This window comes from Hylaeus volcanicus, chromosome 4 (assembly GCF_026283585.1).
Source record: "Hylaeus volcanicus isolate JK05 chromosome 4, UHH_iyHylVolc1.0_haploid, whole genome shotgun sequence".
NCBI classification, from domain to species: Eukaryota; Metazoa; Arthropoda; class Insecta; order Hymenoptera; family Colletidae; genus Hylaeus; species Hylaeus volcanicus.
Genome location: NC_071979.1, coordinates 9,794,557 through 9,821,288, shown reverse-complemented (window position 1 = coordinate 9,821,288; position 26,732 = coordinate 9,794,557). Strand labels below are relative to the sequence as shown.

At 40.5% G+C, this 26,732-nt stretch overlaps 1 protein-coding gene across 1 annotated transcript in view; it reads right to left on the bottom strand.

Annotated features, from left to right (window-relative positions):
* Nucleotides 1-440: 440 nt before the first annotated feature.
* The window catches only part of LOC128875164 (dynein axonemal heavy chain 1-like), a 77,123-nt gene continuing 50,831 nt past the window's right edge, over nucleotides 441-26,732 (bottom strand). Inside the window, exons 19-55 of the mRNA XM_054120538.1 lie at nucleotides 25,751-25,905; nucleotides 24,759-24,998; nucleotides 23,270-23,348; nucleotides 22,344-22,557; nucleotides 22,020-22,182; nucleotides 21,825-21,943; nucleotides 21,116-21,321; nucleotides 20,556-20,718; nucleotides 20,092-20,252; nucleotides 16,862-17,077; nucleotides 16,524-16,748; nucleotides 16,287-16,449; nucleotides 16,029-16,198; nucleotides 15,376-15,584; nucleotides 14,990-15,092; nucleotides 13,337-13,465; nucleotides 10,865-10,985; nucleotides 9,146-9,276; nucleotides 8,861-8,966; nucleotides 8,387-8,541; nucleotides 8,108-8,290; nucleotides 7,552-7,942; nucleotides 7,169-7,437; nucleotides 6,053-6,363; nucleotides 5,749-5,974; nucleotides 5,456-5,651; nucleotides 4,855-5,048; nucleotides 3,799-3,953; nucleotides 2,994-3,360; nucleotides 2,738-2,917; nucleotides 2,422-2,673; nucleotides 2,188-2,340; nucleotides 1,839-2,107; nucleotides 1,463-1,689; nucleotides 1,156-1,337; nucleotides 951-1,074; nucleotides 441-873 (exon numbers count right to left, since the gene is read on the bottom strand). Coding sequence (XP_053976513.1) covers nucleotides 659-873; nucleotides 951-1,074; nucleotides 1,156-1,337; nucleotides 1,463-1,689; nucleotides 1,839-2,107; nucleotides 2,188-2,340; nucleotides 2,422-2,673; nucleotides 2,738-2,917; nucleotides 2,994-3,360; nucleotides 3,799-3,953; nucleotides 4,855-5,048; nucleotides 5,456-5,651; nucleotides 5,749-5,974; nucleotides 6,053-6,363; nucleotides 7,169-7,437; nucleotides 7,552-7,942; nucleotides 8,108-8,290; nucleotides 8,387-8,541; nucleotides 8,861-8,966; nucleotides 9,146-9,276; nucleotides 10,865-10,985; nucleotides 13,337-13,465; nucleotides 14,990-15,092; nucleotides 15,376-15,584; nucleotides 16,029-16,198; nucleotides 16,287-16,449; nucleotides 16,524-16,748; nucleotides 16,862-17,077; nucleotides 20,092-20,252; nucleotides 20,556-20,718; nucleotides 21,116-21,321; nucleotides 21,825-21,943; nucleotides 22,020-22,182; nucleotides 22,344-22,557; nucleotides 23,270-23,348; nucleotides 24,759-24,998; nucleotides 25,751-25,905 — 7,122 coding nt within the window. The 3' untranslated portion in view covers nucleotides 441-658. The remainder of the gene's footprint in view (nucleotides 874-950; nucleotides 1,075-1,155; nucleotides 1,338-1,462; nucleotides 1,690-1,838; nucleotides 2,108-2,187; nucleotides 2,341-2,421; nucleotides 2,674-2,737; nucleotides 2,918-2,993; nucleotides 3,361-3,798; nucleotides 3,954-4,854; nucleotides 5,049-5,455; nucleotides 5,652-5,748; nucleotides 5,975-6,052; nucleotides 6,364-7,168; nucleotides 7,438-7,551; nucleotides 7,943-8,107; nucleotides 8,291-8,386; nucleotides 8,542-8,860; nucleotides 8,967-9,145; nucleotides 9,277-10,864; nucleotides 10,986-13,336; nucleotides 13,466-14,989; nucleotides 15,093-15,375; nucleotides 15,585-16,028; nucleotides 16,199-16,286; nucleotides 16,450-16,523; nucleotides 16,749-16,861; nucleotides 17,078-20,091; nucleotides 20,253-20,555; nucleotides 20,719-21,115; nucleotides 21,322-21,824; nucleotides 21,944-22,019; nucleotides 22,183-22,343; nucleotides 22,558-23,269; nucleotides 23,349-24,758; nucleotides 24,999-25,750; nucleotides 25,906-26,732) is intronic.

Genomic DNA, 26,732 nt, shown 5'->3' with positions numbered 1-26,732 from the left:
TGGGTTTAGAATTAGGACAGCTGCCTATTCGAATTAGAAGAGTCGCGTATTACACGTTATCTTCCATGGAACAAAGATTTTGGGCGAAATCGGTATCGCACGGTTTCCCAAATATGATCAAACGAGCAATTCGAGCTGTTCCATCAATAGCACCAGGTACGATGAACCAAGATCAAAATCACTCTTTAATCACATCATAAATATATTCAATAGACGAAGAGACTTTTATACCTTTGCACATTTTGTAAATTGATCCCCTTGTGATCGGTTAATGTCTTTTCGTAGCTGTGATATTCGGGGTGTGGGTTATCAAATGGAGCACTGCGGAGCACAAGAGATCGAAAAGGAAGAACCCAAAATTATATGAAAATGATACGTAAAATAGTTTTAGGAATTCCAAGTCACGCTGTTCCTTACTCATTTGAAAATGGTTTCAATTTATTAAAGTGCAATTCTCTTAAATATGTGTTTAATATTAATACTTCTATCGGTGTCTGTGAATATCTATTAATCTCAAGAATAAAATAATTTTCACTCTACTTCTTGGAAACAATAGCGGAAGTCGATCGTAGCTCTATAATAGATACCATTACCGTAACGAGTGGTTTAATTTTATTTCAAATGTGTAACAAGTAAAAGAAATAATATCTAGAAGGTCTTAATAATCCAAAGCACAAAACATGGCAACGCCTCTTTTGATCCAGTGAGCTTGAGGTTTCCTGCTAGGAATTTCCATCGCCAAAACGAAATTTGTAGAGTGTCCGGTTGTACTTAATGTTCCTGCCCTATTAATAGTTTTGTAAACAGGACAAGAGTAAATTCCTACGGGCGTTCGATGGTGGACTTCCGGTAGAAGTAAAATCGGAGGCATGTCTATGAAAGAAAAATTACTTGTGAATGATCTGTAAGATTTTTTCGATCATTAACATGTTCCCTGTAATAATATTTACTAGTGTACAACTCCTTCGGAAGAGACTCGTTCAAGTAATGTTTATCCCATCGACATCCTTCTAGGAACAAACCGTAAACAACACACCCATCTTTTGGTCTGTGTTGGGGCATTGCGCTTAATACCTACGATATTAAATGACTGTGTAGATGTTTGTTGACACTGAGGTTCACGAAGTTTGAGAATATATGTTAATTAAGGAATACCTGGAAACTGAAATCAATAGTGTCGATGGAAATAACATGATTTCGTGCGAAGTTCTGCAATGTTCCGGTTAAAAAAGCTTGTGGAAAGTAGAAACCGGAAATCCAGAAAGCCGCGGGTATACCGCGAGCTTCCCAAGACCTTAAAAATGCGATTCGATCCTTCAAGTCAAGGAACCAAGCACCTGCATTGGTATTTCATAATTTAATATAAATCCGTTAGTATGAAATAATAAATATACATCGAACATTCGAGCATTGAGTGAAAGAGTTATTCAAGTACGAATGAAAGAGGAAGTGGTAAAGTTACCGAGAGGTTTCAGGGAAGGGTAACCCTTATCCTGCCAAACTTTTGGAATTCTATTGTTGTACAAGCTATTCGCCACAGTTTCCAGTTGCTGGGACATTACGACCAGCCCCTTCAAGGCTTTCAAGAGGTCCACCAATGTTGTCTTTACCACTTCCAGCAAGCCATTATAACGTATGGCTTCTTGTAGCAGCACAGTGTTAAATGACTCTTCATACAAGACAGGGTACCTAAAATGTTTAACTATAGTCAGTGTCTCGAGTCGAAACATGCAATTATTACGCTTTTCACTACGAAGGGTGTATGAGAAAAAGAAATCGTTCTTTGTATACTTCAATATGCCTTACATTCGTACGTTTCATTTAAATCTGTGACGTACCTTGCTTGCATAGCAGCTAAGTTGAATGTTAGTGGTATCTCCGCTAACATGTCCTGGGCCAATTGAGTAGTGACTTCTTCGGTACTCGCTGCTGCAATTCCGACTTCACGTGGTTGAAGAGCAAGAAGAGTATCGAGACAAGCATAAGTCTCTGCCTGTGCGCAACTTATGTCAGCGTTCGGATGCATCCCGAACATCGAAGGGTCGTCGTTCAAAGGGAATGTTTTTATAAGGGCGATGTACTCGTCGAACGTTGCCGTGCTTGCTAACTGAAGTATATAAAAGCATGAGAGATCGAAGAAGAAATGATTTCGATTATTATACAATTTTCAAGGTGTATGAGCATTACTTGATAGTAGTGTCCCTCTTCGTCGAATGTGTAGGATTCGGAGAGGATTTCCGGTTTGTAGAAGTCCTCGAGGATGGTCAAAACGCATCGGCGATCCCAGTCATCAGTTATTCGTCCGCCATAATTGATGTGACCAGCCGTGTATATCAGCACCTTTGCGGAATAGTTGAACGTTACAATCGCGATTGGAGTTAACGTACACTTTTCTTATACGAATTTAAAGAAACGACGTACTTTAAATGGCACAGTCTCGTATTCCAAAAGAAACATGTGAAGTTGCGATATGCATATGGTCAAGTCGCCGTCTGTGAACTCGTACGGGATATTAAAACCCAAAGGCCCGAATTTTCTCCTTTCGAGGAGAACAGAGTGGAATAAACTTAGGGAAAACACCAGCCATTTGAATTGCGGGCTTTTCTCATGGTCGGACTCGAGGAAGCTTTGCATTTCGATCACTTGCGTCAGGTATGCTCGAAACATGTTTGCCTGAACAAGGAAAAATGTTTACTGTTAATCATGGTATTTATTTATTAAAAACATCAGAAATTACCTTTATGCCTCGAGGGGGTTCGATTGTCATTTTAGTGCTGTTTTGAAGTATGCTGACAGGGAAATCCGGCGATGGTGCCGAGGTCAACCATAAGCGGAAATCGCGATGACTTTTCCCTCTCGACAAAACTTCGACTAGTGTATCTAGTTCTGGCATCCAACTTGGCGCCAAGTGACAATTCTGCGAATATATATTCGATTTTAATGTTGTAGACACCTGAAAATAATTCCATCTCGTCGGCAGGTCGTTTATTCACCTGAAAGAAACACCAAAATCCCTGTTCGGCTGACATTTTCAACATGGCTTCGGCTCTGGGTCCTTGGCCCTGTCCCAGAGATATGGCGTGAAGCTTCGTGCCCATTTTCAACCTGTCCGCGAATTTGTACAGTTCAGCGGCTGGATCTGTGCCGGTGGATAAGATGAAAACTATCGGTGTGGTTGGTGAAGATTCGTTATAAACCGCGGATAATTCCGTGGTTTGTGGCTCGACGAACTCTCGGCCCAAGTGCTTGGACAGATAGAGCTGCATCGCGTTAGTCACTTTGTCAGGTCGAAGACATTTCAGGATCAACATCTTCTGAAAGTCGTCTAGCTTGGTGTCCCATGGCGCTGGGAACGGGGCTCTAAGTGAAACGAAATTTATTAATAATTTTTTTTTGTATTCGTTGACACTCGTTGACCCTAAAAATGGTCGTTTCGATGTGTTTCCGATATTGTAAAGTATGTTGCAAAGCCCTTTAGAATGATACTATTCATATCCAATGAATCGAAGAACTATTCTATCGTGTCCACGTTGTATAAATCATGATACCTTCTTTTTATTACAATAACTATTTATCCAAATGCAGAGAACTCAATTCCGTGTCTATCAGTCCAGTGACAGGCAATATGTTATCTAATTAACGATTATGTAATTATATAATAATGTAATTTAATGAATTGATTATTTAAATCACCAAAAACTTACTTGAATGCGGGTAATAAATCATATAAAAACTTACGCAACGACCTGATACATCGATTTGGGTTGTAAAGGGATCAAGCGACACGATTTTACTCACAGATGCGCCTCTTGAGCGTCGAAGACTGCTTTGAACTCGGTCAGCGACCGCTGAAAGGACTCTACGAAGTTGGCAAACTTAGGAAGGCTCTCCAGCGCCTGTATCTCCTTCCAGCATCGCGGGGTAATCCACCCTGGGGAGGGATTCGGTCTGTCCTGCGGCACAGAAGCGAAAAAACTCGAAACTCGAATCGTTGGGAAATCATATCGCACCTGCCACCGCTTATCAATTCGCTTTCATTTCAAATCCCTCGATCCTTCACGATCGAATTCGAGGCTTTCGAGTTTGCAACTCGGAACGGATTTATTCGTTGAAAGCAACCTCTGTGAAATTCTACGCGGTTTTTGTCTGTTTTTTCTCTTCTCGCTGAATGGAAATTCTCACTTTCGGTAGTTATTCGTGATAAATGAGGGGGGAAAAAGGTGAAATGTGCAATTTTTAATTTCACAGAGTTTAAATTTTCACGTCGGATAAAACTAAGTGTGAACATTTTCTTTGACGAGGAGAAGCGTGGTGACATTTTTCACGTAGTTTTTCCACTTTATTTTTACCAAACTTCGTATCTCTTTTTGAATTTGATTCGGGCACGTGGGATCGTTTTATTGTATTTACTCGTTCAAATCTCCTTTTTTTTTAAAATTCTTTTTGATCTCAATCAAACACGTGGAATTTTCTTTCTAAAATCCAACACGATATTTTGTTTTTGATTCGCATTAAATACACGGAATCATTAAAAGCGTTGGCGTTTAGACTTTCATTTAATGGTGAATTCATTTGGATCAATTTTCCTTTGACACACTAGAGTGACGATTGGTGGAATGATTCACCTGTGAAAATTTGGGGAAACGGACCAAATTGCATCGAATGAATCGACACTATGGCAAACATTTTTCTGCTCCGCCTGGCACATACCAATTCTATTAATTTGAATACATAACAAGTTTTGATCTTTCAGAATTAATTCTAATTAATTAATTAAATAATTCAAATTAATTTTCCTTGGTACTTGGCTTTTAGAATGAATTTTTTTTAGTTCTTCGGTGAAATTGATCTTACGTGTAATGGTTCTGGGCCAGCCAATAAATGCCTCCATTCCATCAGGTTGATCGACTCGTCGTTCATTTGTATCCGTGCGCATACAAGAAACGCAAAATGCAACTTGTGCTTCTCGAACAGGCTGCGACAAACGTTCGAGAAGAGGGAGAACATGAACTTGTGATTAATACCTGCGACCCTGCTCGCGATGTCCGCTGGAAAATGTAATCGATTATGTAATTAGTAAGAGACCCGACTACGAATCTAGTCTTAATAAATTTTTGTAGCCATTCGTCCAATAAAATTGCATGGTGTGTCGGAAACTATCGGAGCAGAAAAGTTTCTTCTAAATTTTGGCTTCTGTCGCTCTGCTATCGCCTCTCTCGCTCTTCTTTTATTCAGGGCGAGAAATGCAGTCGTGGGTGGCCTAGCGATAAAAACGTTAATGTCTGTCGCAAAAGGAATCCACATTCCATAATATTTTTCCGATACCCCGTCGGTCTGAGAAGTTTTATCAAAATTTATTACTAGTGACGCGCAGGGCTCCTAAAACTGTCACGATACTGTTACTCGGTTATTATTCTAGTATTATTCGGTTTCTACATAATAACGCGGTGCTTACCGCTTTTTTCCGTGGCGATTATGCTGTTGTTGAAGATTTCGACGAACCATTCCAAAGAGTATTGGTACATCGTATCGACGTACTGTAGATCAGAGAGACAGAAGAAAAGTATTCGCCCTCTGATCGCGACGGGTATGTACAGCGATCTGGTTGTTTCGATGTCCGCCTGAATGATCTCTGCCTCTTGCATTTTCACCTTAAGCATATACAAGTTATGCGTCACTATGAAAGCGCAAAATGAAAAAATGTACAAAGTACGACCACATCGCTGTATTTTCTTTTCTTCCACGTACCTTGATCTCCTCGCTTTTAACTTTGGACGCCTCCAGGGTGAGAATGAGATCCATATCGTCGACAGCGGAGCCCTCCGACACCGACAATCTATAAAGTATTCTATCCTCTATTTCCTGCAATTCCCTTCTCATTTCAGCGTTGGATACGATTAGGGCGTTCCTCGTTTGCTCGAGGTCCGGTCGTTCTTGAATTGCGACCAACGACAGCATCTGATCCTCCAAGCCACTTTTACCAAATAAATAAAGTTTTTGTATCGCATTCTCGCATACACGAGCAAAATTTCCCCAAAAATTTGGAGCTTACGTGGTGGTGAGCGCAAAGTTCACCAGCAGTATTTTCACGGACACTTCCGGCGTATAGTGAGGATTCGAGAGTCTGGTGGTAAGGAACAAACGGAAGTCCGAGTTGTAGGGGACAATGTTCTCTCCTATTTTAACGCACATCAGACCACCATGCTCGAACAACGATCGCAACAATATGGGATCCAAGCCAGCCTCGAGTTCCAAGCCAACGTTCTCTATGAGACAGGCCCTTCCAAATCGCACGCAGGACTCCAAAACGCGCAAGATGTCCTTGTCCGCCATCTTGGCGATAGATATCCCATTGTCCTTATACTGTTCTCCGTTGAAGCATTAGAAATTTCAATATTTATTATGATCGAATTTTTGATCAGACACGTATGTATAATTTATAACAAAAACTTGCACCCTATAGTTATCACGTTGTTTTTCTTTTTTAATTTCCCTTGTGTTCTCCTTTCATTTTGAGAGCTTCTCTTACTTTATTTTCGTAGTTTAATTACGCGGGAACACGGTTAAACGCGCTGTAAATCACGAGAGACTTAGGGTGAGGAAGCGTCGACGATAATGATTTCCCTCGTAAAGCGTGGCTCAGGTGACCGTCATCGTACAAAACACGAATAAAGCTTGATGGAACTTTCAAGCCTTCTACGCGCGAGGTATTACTTCAGCCAAACTCGATTGCACGAATATTCTCTACTCCCTTATAGTAAAAGGCAAAGCAATTAAATTGCTTTAAACGTTACCTTCGAGGATCTTGGGAGACGTCTCTTCGCGAGAATTAGATTTACTATATACGAGTCTTCGTTAACTAATGGAATTACTTACAGGTTATTGGCATCGCTAATAAGTGTGTCAATGCCAATAAAAATGCGCAGATAATCAACGAAGTATGAAAATGATGACGTTAATTCATTTTTTCATCATTTTTACACCTTTCATGCGATTCTTTAAGTACATATAAAAAGTCAGATATTACAGTTAAAAGGATAAGGAATGGAATGAATCGTTCCGGGTCGTGCGGCATCCTCTGGCTCACTCTGGGAGAATTTCAATCCAAAGCAGGGAGCCCAAGCGCATCTCAAATTACGTAGATTTACAAGAAAAAAGTTTTACTCACCAGTGAACGTATCCACTTGTTCGCCTGCGCTTGGGGGTCGATAAAAAGAGGCCAGCGGTTAGAGTGCATCGCCAGAACGGCGTTTTCCACGGACAACGTATCCCTAGGCAAACCCTCGATCTGCCATTTTCTTATTTCCACCTGATCGCCCAGGGTCGACACAGGATCGCTGCCTGGAGTATGCGGCACGTCCTGCAGCAGTTGTTGCCAGGACGACAGGAGAGTCACTCGATACTTGTCAGTGAAGGGTGTCAGGTAAGCTATGGCACCTGTAGAACAAGTTGAACTTTCTATTACGAGGACTGAGCGTCGCGATTGAAGTAGGTGAAAAATTACCGTAACTTATATGGACTTGGCTCGAGAAGCGAGAGAATAGTTTCTACCTGAAGCAAGTAGGATATCACCGACAGCATTTTTCAAGGAAGTATTTATGTCAGCCACGGTCGACATCCAACGCTTTTGCTCCCCAGCCAGACCGACGATCAGTCTGACAGCCCTTGCCATTCTATCTTCGCAAAGCTGCTTTTGCCTCTCCAGTTCCGCTTTTCTCTCTTCTTCCAGACGAAGGAGGTTTCTCAACTTCTCGATACCCTCCTCCACTTGTCGCAGCCTTTCTACAGCGGCTAATAGGGCTTTTTCCGTTTCTTCGAGCGCCTCCTCGGCTTTGGCTAACGCCTCCATCTTCGGTTTCACTTTCTCGTTCACGAAGTAGTAGTTGTACATGGCGTGCACCCACAAACACAACGAGTGACAGGCTTTCGAGACGTATTGGATCTGCAAAGGCGTCGTTCTCGACGATTATTCAGTTATTTGAGATTCTTTTTTTATCGCAACAAAAACATTACAAACGCTTTGACAGCATGCGATCATGTTTTTATCGAATTATACAAGCCCCCGTCGGGGTTGACAGAAGAAATTGCTTTTAACGGTAAAGCAAACCTTCGCTGGCTGGAAGTCTGGGTTTTCAATGTAGACCTTCAGTTTATTAATCATTTCTTCCGTGAGATTTTCTTTGTCGTAATTCTCCATCGTATATAAAAAGTGACCTGGATCCGAGAGCATCAGACTGCCAGGGGTCCAATAATCTAATTTCACTTCTGTGCCGAATTTGCCACTCTCTATCTGCGCGAAATATTGTAGGATTTCCACGTGTAAGAAGCTTGATTTTTATTACTTTGATAGTGGTTGACAGAAAATTGAAGCAATCGACAAGCTAACCCTGTGCGGTTTCACGTTGTTTATGATACAAATAGCTTCGATGACCAGGAGAACGCCTACTGGCGGCCTTCTCATCGCTTTTACTTCCGTGATGTCGTTCCTATTGAGGGCTTTCAGGCTTTTCTCTGCAGCGATCAACATCGGACGTGCCAGACCTGCGGCAAATGGGATATCGATTGTATGATTAACAACGTGACTGCGGAACTCCATACTGGATGCTCGTATGATAGCGTAACGTGGAATTTGCTGAGAATTCGAGAATCGCTCTGTGTGTCTGTGTGTGTGTTTGTGTGTGTGTTTGTGTTTGTGATAGGAAACACTGCTGACCATTAGTAAACGAATTGCATGCGAATGTAGCTTTGAAATATTAAAATCGGAAAATTCGATTAACAAACTTAAAAAGGAAATCACTAAATTTGTTCCGTTCAACATACAACATGTAGAATTATGGTCATAAAAGGAATACAAGCGCACTCAAGTCTGCCTCTGCTTCGTCCTTTATCTTTTGATTCGCTATTTTCATCTTGGCAGCCACGTCCTCTTGCTCCTTCGCCTGTGCTCTCGTCTCCTCTGCTTCGATCTAACAGGGGTGAACAGTGTTTAAATTATAGTCGCGAAAAGACTGTGAATTATCGTTCAATTTAAAGAGGGCCAATATTATGGTTATTTAATTTCCATGTATTATATTCATAATAACAGCCCTTTTCCATTGTCTATCTTATTTGTAATTTGTCATTATTTTCAACTGCCGATACTAACAGTGTCGTGGGTGATTCTTTCGATCATTTTGGCCGTTGCAGCTGCTGCCTTCTCCAACTGCGGTTTCATGTTCGCCAATAATTCTTGCATATGCTTCACCTCGACTTCCGCGCTCGCAAGTTTGTCTAAACCTACGAATGAGAAGAGAATCTATTGAGTGTACAATAGTTCTACACCTAATATGTTAATCTATATTTGACAATAAACATCCTTTGAAGTGTCTACTTTTAATACACGTAGCTACATATTACTTGGATTAGACATTTATTCTCTTCAGAAAAAATTCCCAAACGGCAATCTTTTCTTTCTTGTTTAATAGTTTGCTTTCCCCCTTGATTAAAAGCGTATCGATTGGTTTGTAGGTACAAGAGGGGGCAAGGTATATTCAATTTTCCGATCGACTTTTCGCCAAGCTCCCGTCGTCATCGGAATTAAATAACGCTTCTTAAAGACTGCTCGTTCTACGTATGCGACAGAGTGAACGGAACATCTGGGCGGAATTTAATTCCGTCGTTTACACGCCTGGCTGAGAATTTACGGGAAAATAAAGCGTTCCACTAGTGGACGTCACGATTGTAATAGACACGGGCTTTTTGAATTATTAAGTCAAATCATTCTTGGTAAATCGTGAAATATTCTTACCATGCAACCCACAGCGTTGTTTAGACGAGACTGAAGAAAATTTCTGTCAAATATTTAGCTGAATTGCTTGTTAGAAAAGGTATTCGCCATTTTCCACAAAAATATTCATTCTAATTATTGAAATTATCTTTGGTTTGACAACGAAACGCGGTAATAAATAGTGCTCGCGTATAGACGGACAAACAATTCTGATTTTCTGGGTCACGCTAATAAAAGAGAATTAGCATCGCTTAAGGGTGATGTCTCAATAGTCAAAGTTTGACAGCAGTCGTAAATCGCGCTAATCAAAGTCGTGGTATAAATGCGTTTCTGTTATTCCAGCAGATTTTTATTTCATTTTCGAACATCTCCGCAAATTCCGCAGATTCCACTGTTCCCAATCTCAGATTTATATATATATAGCTGGCGAGCAGAGGAGATCGATAGTCCAACGCTGGCACGTATCGCCAACTCGTATTACTGAATCTTTGATTAAGTTATCAGCTCCATAACGAGCCAACCCAGGTCCTTTACCTTTGAGCCGTGGTCGCCTTGAACCTCTTTGGCATTCTGGATCGATATTTTCCAGCCAACTTTTTTTTTCAGTTTAATAATTACTGAACGTATAAGCAGTCTATCCTGAGCGATACACTTATTAAAACACAAAGGGCATAGCATACTTATAATCCACAATTTTTTAAAATTTAATTCACAGACGAAACCGTAACCAGTTCGCCTCGTAATCAACAGAAAAATAAGTTGAACTAAATAAAAAAAATTAATCGAACGCTTTTCAAAGTAATATTTTCAATTTGGTTAAAATTTATATATACATTTTACGTTTTGACCCAGTTTATTTTATAGATATTAAATATTGATCGACCGTGTTTCCGATGGTTAGAGTAAATTCAATGATTGCTTGATTCATTGGATACGGAAGCAAAATATTTATAGCAAATACTGAAATGTAAGTAAAAGTATATCGATGAAAAAATACAATTTTCTTGTAAAGAAAGTTGAGTCAGGAGATGATGTCGTTTGCCTTCGTCTACTACAAGTTAAGTGAAATAGAAAAAAATTTAATTTCTCGTCTCGAACCTGTAGACAGTCGACTCTCCGCTGAATGTAACTCGTTTTTCTTCTTCCTTAAGAGATCCCCATAACCGGAAAGTAGTTCCAGGTAGGATGTAGGAGTAACGTAGTTGTGGCGATCCAATTCCTGCGCAATAAAAATTACAGAGTTTAGGTTCCTCGAAACTTCTTCCATTAAGGATACCGTAACTGTCGTTAGAGCAATACAATTTATAGAACAAACTATCTGGCACCTTCAACACATCCATTTATCACTTGTTGTCGCCTGTATTTTCTATCCAAAATATAAATGTCTCTGAACATCAAATAGAAACGTGCAAATTAAAACCGCGATTAAATTGAACCTCGTAAGCCTTTCACTTAACATTTTCCAAGAGGATTTACCTTTTTTTTCAGTTGAACCGTATATCGTGCCTTTTCGTCCTGACACTTTCTATATACTGAATTTATCTCCTAGTTTCTCTTTGCATACTGTCACGTATTGCATGCGGGTATTAAAAAAGTATAACGCAAGTGAAGTGATAATCCGATTTCGTTCTCTCTGTACTCCAGTCCCGCGAACCAACGAAACCATTGGTGACATTTATGGAGAAATATTCTGTTCTTGTTAAATATTATCTTACTTTCATAATAAAGGGGTCTGTTTAATAATTAATTTTGTTCTGAAGGTATCTACCATGAAAATTCATTCAGAGTTTGCTTGTTAGTATAATAAACTAAAGCAAATATACTAAATCCGATTGTTGGCAGTTTATTAATCAGCAATTAAAACTCCCATTATTCCAAAGAACTCCTACGATGCATTTGGCGTCGCTTTTAATGAAACTTAACAGCTTTTTAGAGCAGCCAAACATAAGGCTCCCGTATTTCCCTTCCTGATCCCAGTAATTCAAGCTTAAGGGATTAGGTTACCCCTAAAAGTTCCAACCCTTAGGCATTATCTTGAAAACGACTGGGGATGTGAACGAGCTCGGGGGATAAATGCTTCATAGTTTTTAATCCAGGGTAACGTAGTAATAAATTTAGTAAAGAATGCGAAAGTTGTTTGCATCGTGTTGTAATTTGAAAGTTATGAATATTTTTACATAGAAATTAACTTGTTGTACAATATAGTTCAGTATTTTTAATTTGTTATATTTCAATTGTTGGATCAGACGTATGGTGGATTTTAGTTGCTTTGATAAATAATCAAAGATTCAATTCTATTTGATACGACATTAATTTTGCACGATCAAAGACGACCATATTCTACGTGTCTGACCAATGCCTGATACAATCTACTTCTTTGTTCAGGATTCGTCATAATCCATTTGTCTGCTGAAGGGAGGAGGACTGTGATGGGTAGTTTCCTACACGAATTTGTTATTACACATGTCTTCTTATGAATGATAAAGTTATTTGATGTTATTTCTTTTGACATGACATTAATTAAAAGTGGCCAGATTCGATACACAGAAGCTTGTCCACGAATCTCCCGCGAACCCTCGAGAATAATATAATTTATTATCGTCCCGCCCACCATTCGTATTTTTCATCCAGAAACAACCACATTTGTCCAAAAATCTTTCCTGCAACTTTACACGTATTTTCCAACTAAAACACATAAACATTTGTCGCGAAATACTCCCCATTCCTCTTGCATCCCCGAGGGTCGAAACTTCTTACGATAATTTCACCCCAGCATGAGTTATACGGATCACAAAAATGAAAAATACACGTGTCTTTTATTTTTGACAGTTCCACAAACCCCTTAAACTGTCATCAGCAGTTCGCTGAGAAGTCGGTTGAGTATTAAATATGGTACTCGAATCTCATAAGAAGGGATCCATCGGAGATCCCGCGGCGACCCGATATATCTTCGTGCTGGCTCCATTAAATTCACCCTGTCGTGTTTCTAATTTATTGGTCGCAGTAAATAACTCTCCGCGCGACAACGTGAAGCGGCAAAACTTGGAGCCAACGTGAAACGCGATGGATTGAAACCACGGCCATTCTTATACACGGTCGGTTTCACTTCAAAGACTTCGTTTCTGTTCCGCGGCGATCCACTTAGGGGCTTTCGATCGACTCTATTTAGCCGCCACCGGCGTTAAACGGGCGGCCAGGAGTCAGTTCCAGAGACGGAAGCTTTTCGAAACGATAATAATTACTTTGTGTGGTGTCAATAAAGGGGAGTCGCTCGCCTTCGATTCTTTTTCTCTCATTGGTCGTGGAACTTTGTTTGCGCGGTCGCGAGAGCTATTGTGGATACTATCGTATATACACAGGGTGATAGAAAAAAGGATCTCAGAGGGTTGTAGAACTCATTGAGAGAAGTAAAAAATGCTTAATTAACGTAGGTCCTGAGATCGATACTTTCTTTGTGACAGGTACTCTTACAGCTACAAACGTTCGATTGGGCTTTGTGGTTAGGGATAAGTGATCTAATCGGACACTTATTGAATCATTTTTTTTTTCTCGTTTTATTCGTCGTTTCACCTTTAGATAAAGATCGCTGGCGTCTATCACACTGGAATGCATGTACTGGCACATTCTCACGATCGATCGCAGGATACCCTCTGTGATGGAGTCGTCTTTGATGTCGGACAGAAATCCCATTGCGACGCTCTGAAAAACAAAAACGCATGGAACGTCAGTATCATCCCGGCGATGGCCTTTTTCGCGTCATCCGGTGTACACGGCCGTCAAAAATGTTGTAATTGTGAAATTGGGATTGTCAAGCATCGACAAAAACAAGCTCCAAGTGGAGAAAGACTATATATGGTCAGACACCGCGTAGCCACCGTAAAAGTAACTCTGAACAAGTGATCGAAAACCTTTGAGCGGCAGTGTATACTTTAAAGCCGGCTTGTGGCAAAAGGATTAGCTGTCGATAATGCGAAACGACCTAACCTTCGATCGTGGCTACAGTTAAACCAACGTTAACGGATCGATGGGATAAACGAAGTTTAGAATCGAGTGAAAGATCGTGTATCTCGAAGGATTGACAGTATATTTACAGTAAATCCGCAACACAGAGAGGAAAAGAGTAAATTACAGTTTTTGCTTTTCCATTATCAACACTGAAGTACGTGAGAATTCGCGTGAAAATATTTCAAAAAGCTCAACCACTCCACAAATGCCTATACACGCGTTCGCGGAATAATGATGCTAATTAATGGCAACGTTTAATTGATCGGATGGCATTATTTCGATATAATCGTCGCATAAACGAACCAATTACTCCCCTGTCGTATATTAGTAATCGGTCAAGTTCGTATCGACCGATCAATGTCATAAATAGGCAAGGTATGTCGACAATTACCACGCGATTAATTCGACGTAATTTTATTACCGATAACGTGGTAATTGTTTTATTTAATTTCACGCTACGTAAACGCTTTCCATATTGCACGTCGGCAATAATATGTAAATTAGCGACTAGCGCGACGAACGAAGGCGAAATTCGAAAACTTTTAATGGAATCGCTGCAATATTCATAAAAACTTTTAAAGTTCGGAAAATAACGTTCGTTCCGAATAATTTCTCAGGCAATGTTCTAAGTGATTGGAAACGTTTAACGGCGATTCAAAGTTACTTTAACGGTGGCTACGCGGTGTCCAACCATATACAGTCTGTTTCCACATGGACCTTGCTCTTACTTGTCCTGTGTCTGACCATGAACGTACTAAATTCCCTCAAGGCTCAATCTTATATTATCTAACTATTGTAAAATTAAAAAAGCTACATGTGCAAAGACTTAAAATCCCTTTTCAATATGGATCGTTTTTGAAATGCTAGCCTCTTGTGGACTCGTGAAAGTGATATCGTTGCAAAATATCAGTGGACGTTACACAATAAAGGCCTTTATGGTTGCTGTACAAAGGCGGTTTATCGGGACAACGATTTCCTCCACCCTTGCCGTTTCTTCGGATATCAATCGAAATTAGGAAAGTTTAATTTGGAAAAATGGTGTTTTCCATAACAACGATTATGGTTGACAAGCCCACGTGATAGCGGACAAACACCTATTAACACGTGCATCACGTACCTAATCTATTCACGATTGAATAGACAGTCTCGTAGAGCATTACTCGCATACGTGATAATGCGGCAACGTAGCCATAGGGGACGGTAAATTACGCTACAAACCTGAAGCGCTGCTTCTGGCCAGGGACAAAACCAATCGATTGTGCAGCAGTTCACCAATGCTGGAAACTGTCGGATGCGAGAACGGAAAAGTTCTCCGATGGGGCTGCGAGTTTACAAAAATCTTTCGTTAACTTGGGTCGCGTCGAGACAATTGGAAGCCAATTTGATAATGGGGCTGTACGTTAATAGCCGTTAGATATGAAATCAAATTGCTCGAGTGATTCAATTCATTACGGACCAGTGGAGATCTGAATCAGACACTAATTAATTATGAGGATCTCGCGGTAGGTTAACCTAAATGTTGCAATTCTAAAGAGGATCTGTAAGGTATTATATAAATAAATAGACGTATTCTTGTGCTCCTGAAGTTAAATATACGGTTGTACCTCATAGTGATGACGACATGCAAATTATTTCTGACCGTCTTCACGTAGGCGGAGAAAAGATTGCTCCTATTGATCTGTAGGCCAGCTTCTTGCACGGCGCCCCGCATGGAATGAAATATTTTCTCCATCTCATCCATCTTGTATATGTTCGGTACGTCGCCGTTATTTAAAATACTGTTCAAATCCTCCAGCATCGAGTCGTCTTTTATCTGTAATGAAGAATTATTCAGAATCGGACAGTGCTCTGACAAAGGAACGATGTAAGTGGAATTTAGTTCCTGACGAATGCATTTCCATTTTATTCAGAATTTAGGTCAAGAATAGACTCGTGCTTTCCATAAAAACTATGAAACATTTTAATAACGTTGAAACGACTAAACGTCAGGATTTCCACGAATCAAGACAATTGTTACGTGGAAAAGGATAAAGTAATTTCATTATCCGTCCCGCTGATTCATCCATTAGGCGAATGAGAATTTAAAACACACTCATTTGGGGCAAGTACTTGAAATGCAAATTTGCTAGGGCATATTTGTAAGCGAAGTCCGCTTCGACGTAAATTCAATCCAAGGGGACGAATTCGGTGAAATGGATCCGCGAATAAAATGTGATTGGCAGGGAATCGGGTATGGAAATTCGATTGGCTGACGTGCCTGCGTGTCTGAGAATAAAAAGACCATAAGTTGATTTTGCACTCCAGCCTTCATCAACGTGTTTTTAATGTCGTCGCGCCAGTCGTTTGAGGTGTAAGTTCCGCTGAGCTCTATTTGAAAGCAGTTGTAGTCTTGCATGTGTGTGGCGAGCCTCGTTAAACTTTGTCGACCTAATTTTTAGAATGGTCCACGTTTAGACATAAACAACGGTTTCACTCTGTTTGCATTGCTATATATGCGATACTTTTTTTGCATTACCTGATCCCCCCATCCCCAAAAGGAGGGCGTTTCCACGTGGCTGTCGCAGGACTCGATTGATCCTGCAGATATGATCTATTGCATCCTGGAAAAGCACGAGATTCATGGGGGACGTTGTCGTAGCGTTATAATCTTCCAGGAACTCGTCCAATATTTTCTCCATCTACAATAGAAATCGCTATACCAGAAACGTGATGGAAAACGTAGGTGTGACAATGGAGAGAAATAGATACGTGCTTTTTTCCTGTCGGTTATCTGCTCATATTCCCTGCTCGTTCCACAAAAATCGCCGTAAAATAATACTGCGTCGCCGATCACTATGTCAGGATCACTCTCGAAGGTATCCTTGATGATATTTCTCAGGAGATCGTCGAACCATTTACGATCGGTATCGTTGATCAAACGGTCGCTGAACACCCTCAGATTCTCGTGGTACCAAAGCAACAGCAACTTTTCACGATGCTGCAAAAAGCAACATTTTTTATCATTTAATTGTACACTTTTAAACAATATTCTTTCACTTTGGTGTTCATTATTTCATCGTTTAATTTTCGTTTCGTAAACGAGAAACTAACCTCGATCTTCGTTGGGTTCATCATGAGCATCCCTTGAAACACTTTGCTGAGATCACGGAGATTGAAAGTGTAATGGGACTTATGAGGGGTTGGCAGCAATTCGTTGCTTATCGTGGTGAACACATTCAGCGTTGTGTCAACGAACGTATTCAGCATGTGTCCAAAACCCTTCGTAACGGACAGCCACGAGTGCAAAATTGTGCCGAAGATGTGTCTCTGGCGTAACAATAAAATACCAAATTATTAATTGTTTATTCTAGCCTTTAAATGTTTCAAGATACAACATTAATCCTTTTTCTGGAAAAGTTAGTACTTTTAGTACAAGTTTTACCCTTGAAGCTTATTAAATTTCGTACACAACTATTTTGATGAAATTGTAATCGTAATCGTAAGCTGTTTAAATAACGAGATACGCTGTCGCAACACCGCGTATATAGTTAAAATGACAGCAATGAGGAATTAAGTACGCAATCCCAGAGAGACGAGGAAGAAAGATAGGAGAGTGAATGCGTTACTAGGTAATAAAGTATTACGCCCAGCCTCTCCTATTTTCGCTATTTACACCTCTCGGGTCCAGTTTCACGCGTCTTTTCCTTCCCAGCTGGCTCTCAACCACCATTTTCCCAAATGCATAGTTTCGCTCGTTTTATCTTTCCCGACCACAAGCACACATGCTTCTCCCTTGCAACTAAATAAATTCCCTAAGCTCTTCTCCATGATACTCTTCAACCAGTTCAACAATTTGAGAACAGTGTCATTTATCGTAGCGATCTGTTACCTCACATTTTATTCATTTATTTACTTAATTCCATTTCCTATATTTATTTCTTTATTTCGTTAACGAACAATACTGCAACTTTCATCTGCGTTATAAACTGGAATGCATGTTTAATCACGAGTATGCGCGTCACATTTATTCTCCCGCATTCTCTGATATTTCCAAGAATGCACGAGATTTTGCATGGAATGACAACAGCTCCAAGTAAAAGAAAAAGAATGGCGACTGGTGTTTGTTCGTATTTCACGTCAGAGAGATTAAATCGTGCAGCCTTATACGTATGAATTCATCGAATTTAAGATCTGTTTAAAGTCTCAGTCCGAATAATTCGCAGGCAGTTGAACTTCTTATACCAAAGCCTTTCGAGATACGATTTCCAACCCCTAGCGTGGCCGTCTTCAAACCAAGTAGGGTCGTGAAAGAAAAACGGAACCCCGTGTATGTCATCGGTGCCTCGCTTTCCGAACATCTCGTGTTTCCATTTCCTCTGTGTTTTCTGCTCGACGAGGCGCGCGTTCCCGCGTAGAAAATGTCTCCTGCTTGGTTCCACGGACGTTGAAACATTCCGTAATTTGAATTTCTCGAGAAATGGGGAGGAAAAATTCCAGCTAAGGGCCGCGTACATTCGCATACTCGCACGAGTCGTCACGGGCGCAAGTTCCCAAGGCTTAAACGGTCGCCCGCCCTCCGATCGACCTTGCCCCGAACCCTTTAAAGCGTGCACGAGGGGTGAAAAAGAGATTCCCTCTACGGTGGCTACGCAGGGGTATTTACGGTCCCTTGTTATTGGCGGAGCAGCTGATTAAGATAAATTATGGCTCGGCGTCGGACACGATTTACGAGACCTAATTGCACACCGCGAGAGAGTAGGAGGACAAACATTGGCCACGATCGGCACTGTCAGTCTTTTTCAGGAGCGCCAATTATTCCACGTGGGCGTGGATTGACGACTCGATGGAATAAAACTGGAAAGCGAGAGCAACACCGCTCTGGAACTTGCCTTGGGAGTCCTTTCGTCTTCGAGAAACCGACGAAAAATTCCTGTTTCTTTGATCCTCCACGAATGGAATTTTCTAACTAAATTAGTCACTTACGAGGAGAACAGCGTACAAGTTTTTACGAGAACTCGACCAGACGCTTAATGGGAGCCATGCCGTAGAGTCCAGAGAATCATCGGGATGATGGCTATCGAGAATTATAGAGAACTCTGTTTAATAAAATAACGCACAGTTATAATTGTAACCAAACGAAGGTATTCTAGAAATCATTTCGCTCTGGATGATGATTATATGATATGTTTCTTCTAATATACACGTGACTTAAAATTCAACATCACATAAGGACCTCTGTCGTCGGGAGATAACCGAATTTATCTCAGGCTGCCGACCGCAAAAAGCGTAACAAGAGATTTCGTGCACGTCGTAAAAAGATAATAAAACTTCACACCCTCCGAGCCAGCGAAGGGATATTGTCCAGCTTTATTGTCGGCGCCTCGGTGAACTTATTCCAACACACTTCACCATGTGGATGTTTCTTCGCGCGAAGTAGCGACTGTAAATAGTTGAACGCGAAGCAGACTAGAGCATTCCCGAGATCAGTCTCTTTGTACAGTCGGCAGTAAAAGTTTTTGTGCACTCCATAAATTGCGACGCGTGGACAATGGGCATTGAATTGTAAAACCGTTACTAAAATTTGTATTTGTGAATACAAAAGAGTTGACACCCGCTAACGTTAACTAAAGATGACTTTGTTATACTACATATTACTATTAAGTAGGAAACTGTGAAGTGTCGTAACTTGGAATTAAGTCGCCCGATTTGATTCTAACAAAATTCAAATTGAAGAGCTGAATTTCTACTATTTAATAGATAGTTTTCATCATTAGGAATCCATTCTCTCTTGCTTTTCGATTATTTTTATACGATTACGTACCACGCGATTGTTACTCCAATGTTGAGCGACAGCCTGATGAAGTTTAAATTCGAAAATGTGTCCAAAGTAATCCCAAAAGTTGTAATTGGAAGTCATTTTGGAGTTGAATGGGGATACGTAAACTTGTATGGCAGACTGTACATCGGAAAGGCCAACTTTAGATGCAAAAGGTTGAAAAACAAAGTTTGAAGTGGTGTAGTTTGAGAGATTTTAGACCGTGATTGCTAAACGCAAAGCTCTGACATGGTCCACGAGACGAAGATAAATTATTCTCGTTTCTCCTTCTTTTTCTTTCGCACAACCCATTAGGCGTGCGACGCCTCGTGTATGGGAAACTTTTGTAAATTTATTTTTGACGGATCGTTCGTCGATACGTCGTCGTATAGTAAATTAATAACGATGGTTACATCCTGACATTTGATGGTTAAACTGTCTGCTGCCTCTCGATCGTTACTAACGACTTCCTCGGGGTAGTAAGTCGGTAGTCGGTTAGTCGATCAAAGAATGGCTCATGAATTACCTTGGCGTCGTCCTCCATTTCCGGGAACGCAATGAAATGGAAATGTCGCAACAGTCTGGCGGTTATTGGGTTCCTACCGCCTCCTGGTGGTCCCATCGCGCCCACAAAATTTACGTCCTCGATTCGTCTGAACGACCCGATCTCCTCCAAGTCGTACCAACCTGAAACGTTCGTCGTTCGTTTCATTTACTCTTCTATTCTATAGTATTCCTTGATTAAAAGTACCATTTATCTTCAGTGAGCGTTAATCAAACACCAACACATGATTGCGATCGTCCCTTGAACGCTGCTAGCCTGGTCACTTTAGATTCGATTATGATAATGTTTTTATCGAGCATTTGCGCGTATACTTTCATTCAAAGTCGTTAAAAATAACGAGTAAAATATTTCACAGTTGCGCGAATATTTTACATGTTCTGATATGTGTAATGGAAACAGTTGAAAATCGTAAAGAATACATTTACCTTGAAAATCCATAAACTGCCGAATCAACTCAATAGGCGGCTGAGCACCGTACGTATCGAGAGCAGGCATGTTCAAGTCGTCGACGAAGAAAACTTGTTTCCTTAAGAGCGGTGGCCCGTAAACGTCTCTCCGTCTCTTGGTTAACTTTTCATCGATCAAATCCTTTTTCAAAAAACCGTAAACAATTTAACTTTCTCGCCCTTAAAGTAGCCCATCCGACGGGCACTTGCAGTCCTAGGGGAACTCTTTGTTCTCTCTTTGCTTGTAAAACATTCTTTACAAGAGTTTATCAAATTACCAAAAACACGTGTAGCATCGAACGTTGAATTACTTGCATTCTTAAAGTACATTACAAATATGTGAGAAAGTTATATATTAAATCAGACTGTAAAATTTACACTTCTATTTCGTTATCGAATAAAAAAAAAATGCAATTTTTAATCAACGTGTACATTTGCCTTGCAAATACTCTCGACAGATTTCGCGAATGGAATGCATGATGGGTTAAACGGTTATTCTCTGGATATTGGATGTTTGTATAACGAGTTTTATGGCGCACCTGGGTCTGATTGGCAGTAGTTCGCGCGGAAAACGTGATAAAATCGCAAATGAATTTCTTAGGCATGTTCCGGGAGAGCTTCCCAGCTACGGTTAAAGTCTTTCCGCTTCCGGTGGGTCCGACGCACAGCACGTTCGAGTCGTTGATCAGCAAATAACCCAGCAAAGACGCGCTTCTTACACTGTCCATTGTAGGTACCTCGATGTCTACCATGAACGATAAACTCTTTCGTTGCAATATTAGGTGTAGAACTTATGTATACGTAACAGTAAACGTTATTCATATCCACTGCCACTCAATTTACCCTTTTCTAAATCAGTGAATTCCCAAGCTATTTATAAGTAACACGACATTGCAGTTAGACCATGTGGTGTACTCGTTGATTCGGCGTTTAAATACATAATGGAAAGAGGACGTTTTGGATGGGTCAATGTAGGATGAGCTGCTAAATAATGCAGCCTCCGCAGAGTCTGTAATGTCATTCTAGTCGTTACCTCGAGCAGTGTATAAATATCCTTTCTAAATTATTTCGGATCAAGGGAAGTTTAATGAACGGAAATTTCTGAAAATTTCTCGATTATATATAAATATTATCAAAAATAGAAAGAAACATTTTATAAACTGTACGTTTTGTACACCTACAGACCTTTCCTACATCAATTAATCCAGCTACCTTCACACTCGCGATCGATTACATTGGAAAATTTACCTGCGTACTTCGTCTCTGGAGTAATCATGATCGGCGAGATATCGTCTAACCAATTATACCACCTGGGCGGTACGGGATCCTGGCTATCGATCATATCGGTGAAACCACCGTCGTGCAGTCTAAACAGATGAACATTCAAGACTATCAGAACAAAGGACGACGCAACCGCATCGCGTTGTTCAACGCTTCGATCACCTGTAATCGAACACCAAGCCATGTTCGGGAAACGGCAGGTCGTTTTGATGAATATTCTGGACGTTTCTGATCCACTCGCTGAACATACGACGACTATTGTAGTCGCTGCTTGCACCCACGCTCCAAACGGCCGCGAAAGCTGCCCAGGGCGAGAGCAAATCGGCTAAAAACGATGAATGGACGGATTCGAATTTGAATTTGATGTAGTGCGAAACTTGGAGAATGAAATTATTGTGGGGTGGCTTTGATACGAGAAGAGACCTTTAGAATATGTGAGTTAGAAATATCCTTGATCTTGAAAATTTATACAAAAAAGTGTCTTACGAATAAGATTTTGAAAAGGAGCTGCTGGGGGTGGTTTCCCATCGCGACCAGCCATCGGCCCGATACGGAAGTTCATCAAATTTATGTAAGACTGGACAATTCCAGAATCCACGGTGCCCACAATTTCCCTCAAGTTGCTGCGCAGAATCTTCAAACCAGGAAGTAGATAGTGACTCGTCAGTTCAGCGATTCTGTCCACGTAATCAGCCATGTTCTGCAATTGAACATTTTTCCACGTAAATTCTCTTCGTTAGAGAGATAATTTCATCCCTCGTAAATAATTAAACCACATCGATTCCTCGTGCGATTAATTATCCAAAATGCTACATCTAATTCTACCAGGAAGATCTCTTACGATACGATTTAATGAATAATTCTGTGGAAGATGAATGCTTCAACTAAGGGAAATCGAATCCTTCGTAAATAATGCGTTTTAATTAAAATTCTGTGTCCTCATATATATCTAAATTAATCAAAACTGAGCGACGCTGGAAAATGAAAAATGACGAAACAATAATCTATTTAGAGAAGTAACTCTTTGGGCGTGATGGAACGTTCTTCCTTTGGAGGGACAATGCAATTAACCTGTAAGTGAATTAGAAACGGAGTGCAACGCCTTCAGAGTTTAACGAAACTATAATTGCATTTACTCCGAATGTACGTGCAAAACTTGGGTCTTAAAATTGGAAAATCGATGAGGCGGGCAGGGAATTAGAATCGTTATGCTTGATAAGGTGAATGCCCTTGGAATTGGATTATTCGAAAATACTACTATGAAAATTCTAAATAATTCAAATTGGAGGAGTAATGTGTTTGCTATTAACAGAGTAGAGTATTGAGTAGAGGTACAGTATAAATTTAGTTGCTGCTATTTTTCAGAGTCTTTAACGCCAGGATTAGCTAGCATCGATTGATAAAGTACTCACTCGTGGCAGTGATTTCAGCCAGCAATTAATAATCGGTTCGAGGCCCAGACCCTCCGGTTCCAAGTACACCATCCCGCATCTGAGGGGATGAGATAAAATGCATGCAATTAATTTCTTAGTTAATACTGCAGAGCACTGTTTAGCTTTTGCACGCTATCTATCATCAACTCACTGTTCCATGGCGATCGATTCTACTAAATGAATTTGAATTCCTCTTTTTAAAGAAAAACTTATGTTACAAAACTGCATAGAGTTAATTAATTGTTTGTTTAGGAAAAATAAATTTCATTTTTTCCTACATATAAATTTTTAAATAAAATCTCGGAGCATCTCAAGCTTGAAGGTTAAGCATTTCCTTCGATCATGGCCATTTATTATGGCCGGATGTGTTCACTTATTTTCAGCCGTACACGTTTCATATTTTATTTATAGCCATCGATGATTGATGCGAACAGCAGTTCGAGGCGATTCGATTATACGAAACTCGAATTTATTTCGTGCTTGGCTTTGACTTCCGATAACGGCTGTATCTCGCGGAAGGGGATGAAAAACATCGTGCAGAATTGAAACATACTTCGAAACATCTTACCGTGGATCATTAATGATATCTCAATATAAGATGAATTTAACCATACCATTCCGCCACAGTTGGATTCCTTGCAGCGATAAAGTTTGAACAGTTTGAAATGTTCGAGGAATTTCGGAAATTTAGATTTGTATAATTACTTTCGAACAAAGTATCGTGGGAGGAAAATATTTAACAGGTTTTCTCTAGAGTAAATCTCTCGCTTAAATAATAAAACGAAATAAAACGAATTTTATGAAACTGTTAATTTATCAGAAACTGATGGAAAATACCCTTTCTAAATAATAATTCGTGCTTTGTACTAATTATAGTAACGTCATTATGTTGTTAAATATTACTCAAGCTTCCTAAACGTTTCAGAAATTCTTTCCCTTCTTCTTGTCTGTATACTAAATTCCATGTTTTAATTAAGCGAAAATAATGGACGCCTCACTGATGCTATTAGCATTGAAAATTTCAGCATTCTAATTAAATAATGGAGTGCCATTTAGAGTGAACGAACGACAAAATTGGAAACCGTGAGTGTACCTTCGCTCAACTGATCAAATTTAATTCAAGAGATTATCCTCTTTAGAATCAACCCCTCGAACAGTGATACGAAATGAAACCATTGCGAAATTTATACATAAAATTATGAACCTCCAAGTCAGTGATGCCATATGGAGTCATCGGTCCAGAAAGGATTAGGACGAGTGAGAGGTACATTCCCCTAGAAGAATATAAGCTTTCCAGGGCTATGAGTAACCGCCCATGAAACGTAAGCGAAAGACTACGTTTTACGTCGCTGGCAGATGGTGCGCAGTCTATGAGACGTATTTTTACGTCTTCCACGAATATAGTGTTAATATACTACCGTTTTATGGCCCACGGCCATTTCCTCCCACTTGAACTTGAGCGCTATACCTTGACACAGTGGCTGGCGATGCCACCCTCAGATCAGCGACTTCGAACATCATCGTCATCGTTGGTAGAATTTTCATTATCTCCCCAGAGGTCAGACAGAGCTTTTTGTTGTCGTCCAGCACCGTGTTCATGTTTTCGATCCAAAGAGCGTCGACTGGACCATCGAACACGTACCAGCGCTTGTTGTCATCGTCCATGGCTATTCCAGCCCTCAGCAGGGTTGAGAAAATGCCATCGGTCCTGGAGTGCAGAACAAAAGTCTAGAGTACAATAGAATTGGGTATTGTGGTTTCTGTGTGTTATATTCAATCTTAGCTCACGTCTAAGGAGAAGTTTGCTCGGACAGCCTGAGTGGCTAATCCATCGGCTAAACCATGTGGGAAGTGACAACTGATATCTTTAATTATTTTATTTTTAAGTGACAAATCTGGAGAGTTTATTGTGTAATTCATAAGACACGACTGTGTTCCTAGAGTTAAATTCTGGAGATGTAATCTAAGGTCCTCATCAACCCCTAGCGTACTCCTTCGCTTTATTAATGGTGTCAGGACCATCATCAATAACAGCGTGTTTTCAAACCTTCCGGTGAATCTATGAAACTACATGGTATGCACATTTGAAAGCCAGTAACAATACTAATTGAAAGAAAGTAGGTCGAGAAAGCCTCCGCAAGATCTGATTGGACGATCTACTATGGAAGCAAAATGATTGATGCTTTCCTTGCGAATGTACACTATCGATAGAACATGGTTTCCATTTTAGTGCTGTGATTTATGCATCATGTACAGTGTCAGTATGTTCATAGGCTCTAATTCCTGCTAAACGTGTGAATTATTTCCTCGAAGGGCAAGATTCCTTCGTCCCCGATACCTACGTAGTTTAATTCGAATTCCATTCCAGATGCTGGTGACGTTTTAAAAATAAGAAACGAACAGAGTTCCATAGAAAATCGCAGAAAGGCTAGTTTCACGTTAGTTCAAAAATTCGCTCACCATTCTCGCGTATTCAGATCGTATTCCCCGTACAGCTGCCCCATAGTAATCGATTTTGGATTTAACACGTGCGTGATCACGGGCGTGAACGGCCTTCCGCTGGGCTGTAGCTTACCTTTCAATTTCGTCGAGGCTTCTTTCAGCACTTGATAGCACTGTAGGAAATAAAAATATCTCAGATAGAATATAAACGTCGCTTTTAAAGAAATGGAGTATAGATTACTATTATACACTTCGCTATATTTAAAGTGCGATTGCACTTCTAAAACTAAATAAAACTATGTGGTCTTTTTTTGTAGATCGTCTCCTTGGTTTATTTTACTCCTAGTAGGTATAATTTTCCCATTCGTTAATATCGCTGGAATATTAACCACGAGGGAATTTGAACAAATATGAATAATAATATTAGTAATTATGTTGTAATTTATACACGTCCTCAGAGAAATATAATTTTATCGAGAATATGCATGATGCGTTTAAACAACGAGATGCAGCTGAAGCGCTATCGTTAAAGAACAAAGTAAATTTAACAAATATATGAGTTTAATTGTGAATCAGCTTTTTCTTTGAACCACCCTGTTTCATTTGTTATGCAATTGCAATTGTAATAAGCTGAATTCAGTCTCGGTCTCGAACAAGTGTGAGCCACCGGTGGTTCGCGCCGCCCGATGGGACATCATATAACCTCTCAGGCAAGACGCACTATTACAGTGGCTCACAGTTACACGTACTTCGCGATGACCTCGTGCAGTACAGACAGACAGACCCGCGCCGAAAATTCAGCCGTGCCGAGGTGAACAAGTGTGAGCCACCCGTGGTACACGCCGCCCGGCGTGGTCTCGGTCTCGGTCTCTCGGTCTCGGTCTCTCGGTCTCGGTCTCTCGGTCTCGGTCTCTCGGTCTCGGTCTCTCGGTCTCTCGGTCTCGGTCTCGAACAAGTGTGAGCCACCGGTGGTACACGCCGCCCGGCGTGGTCTCGGTCT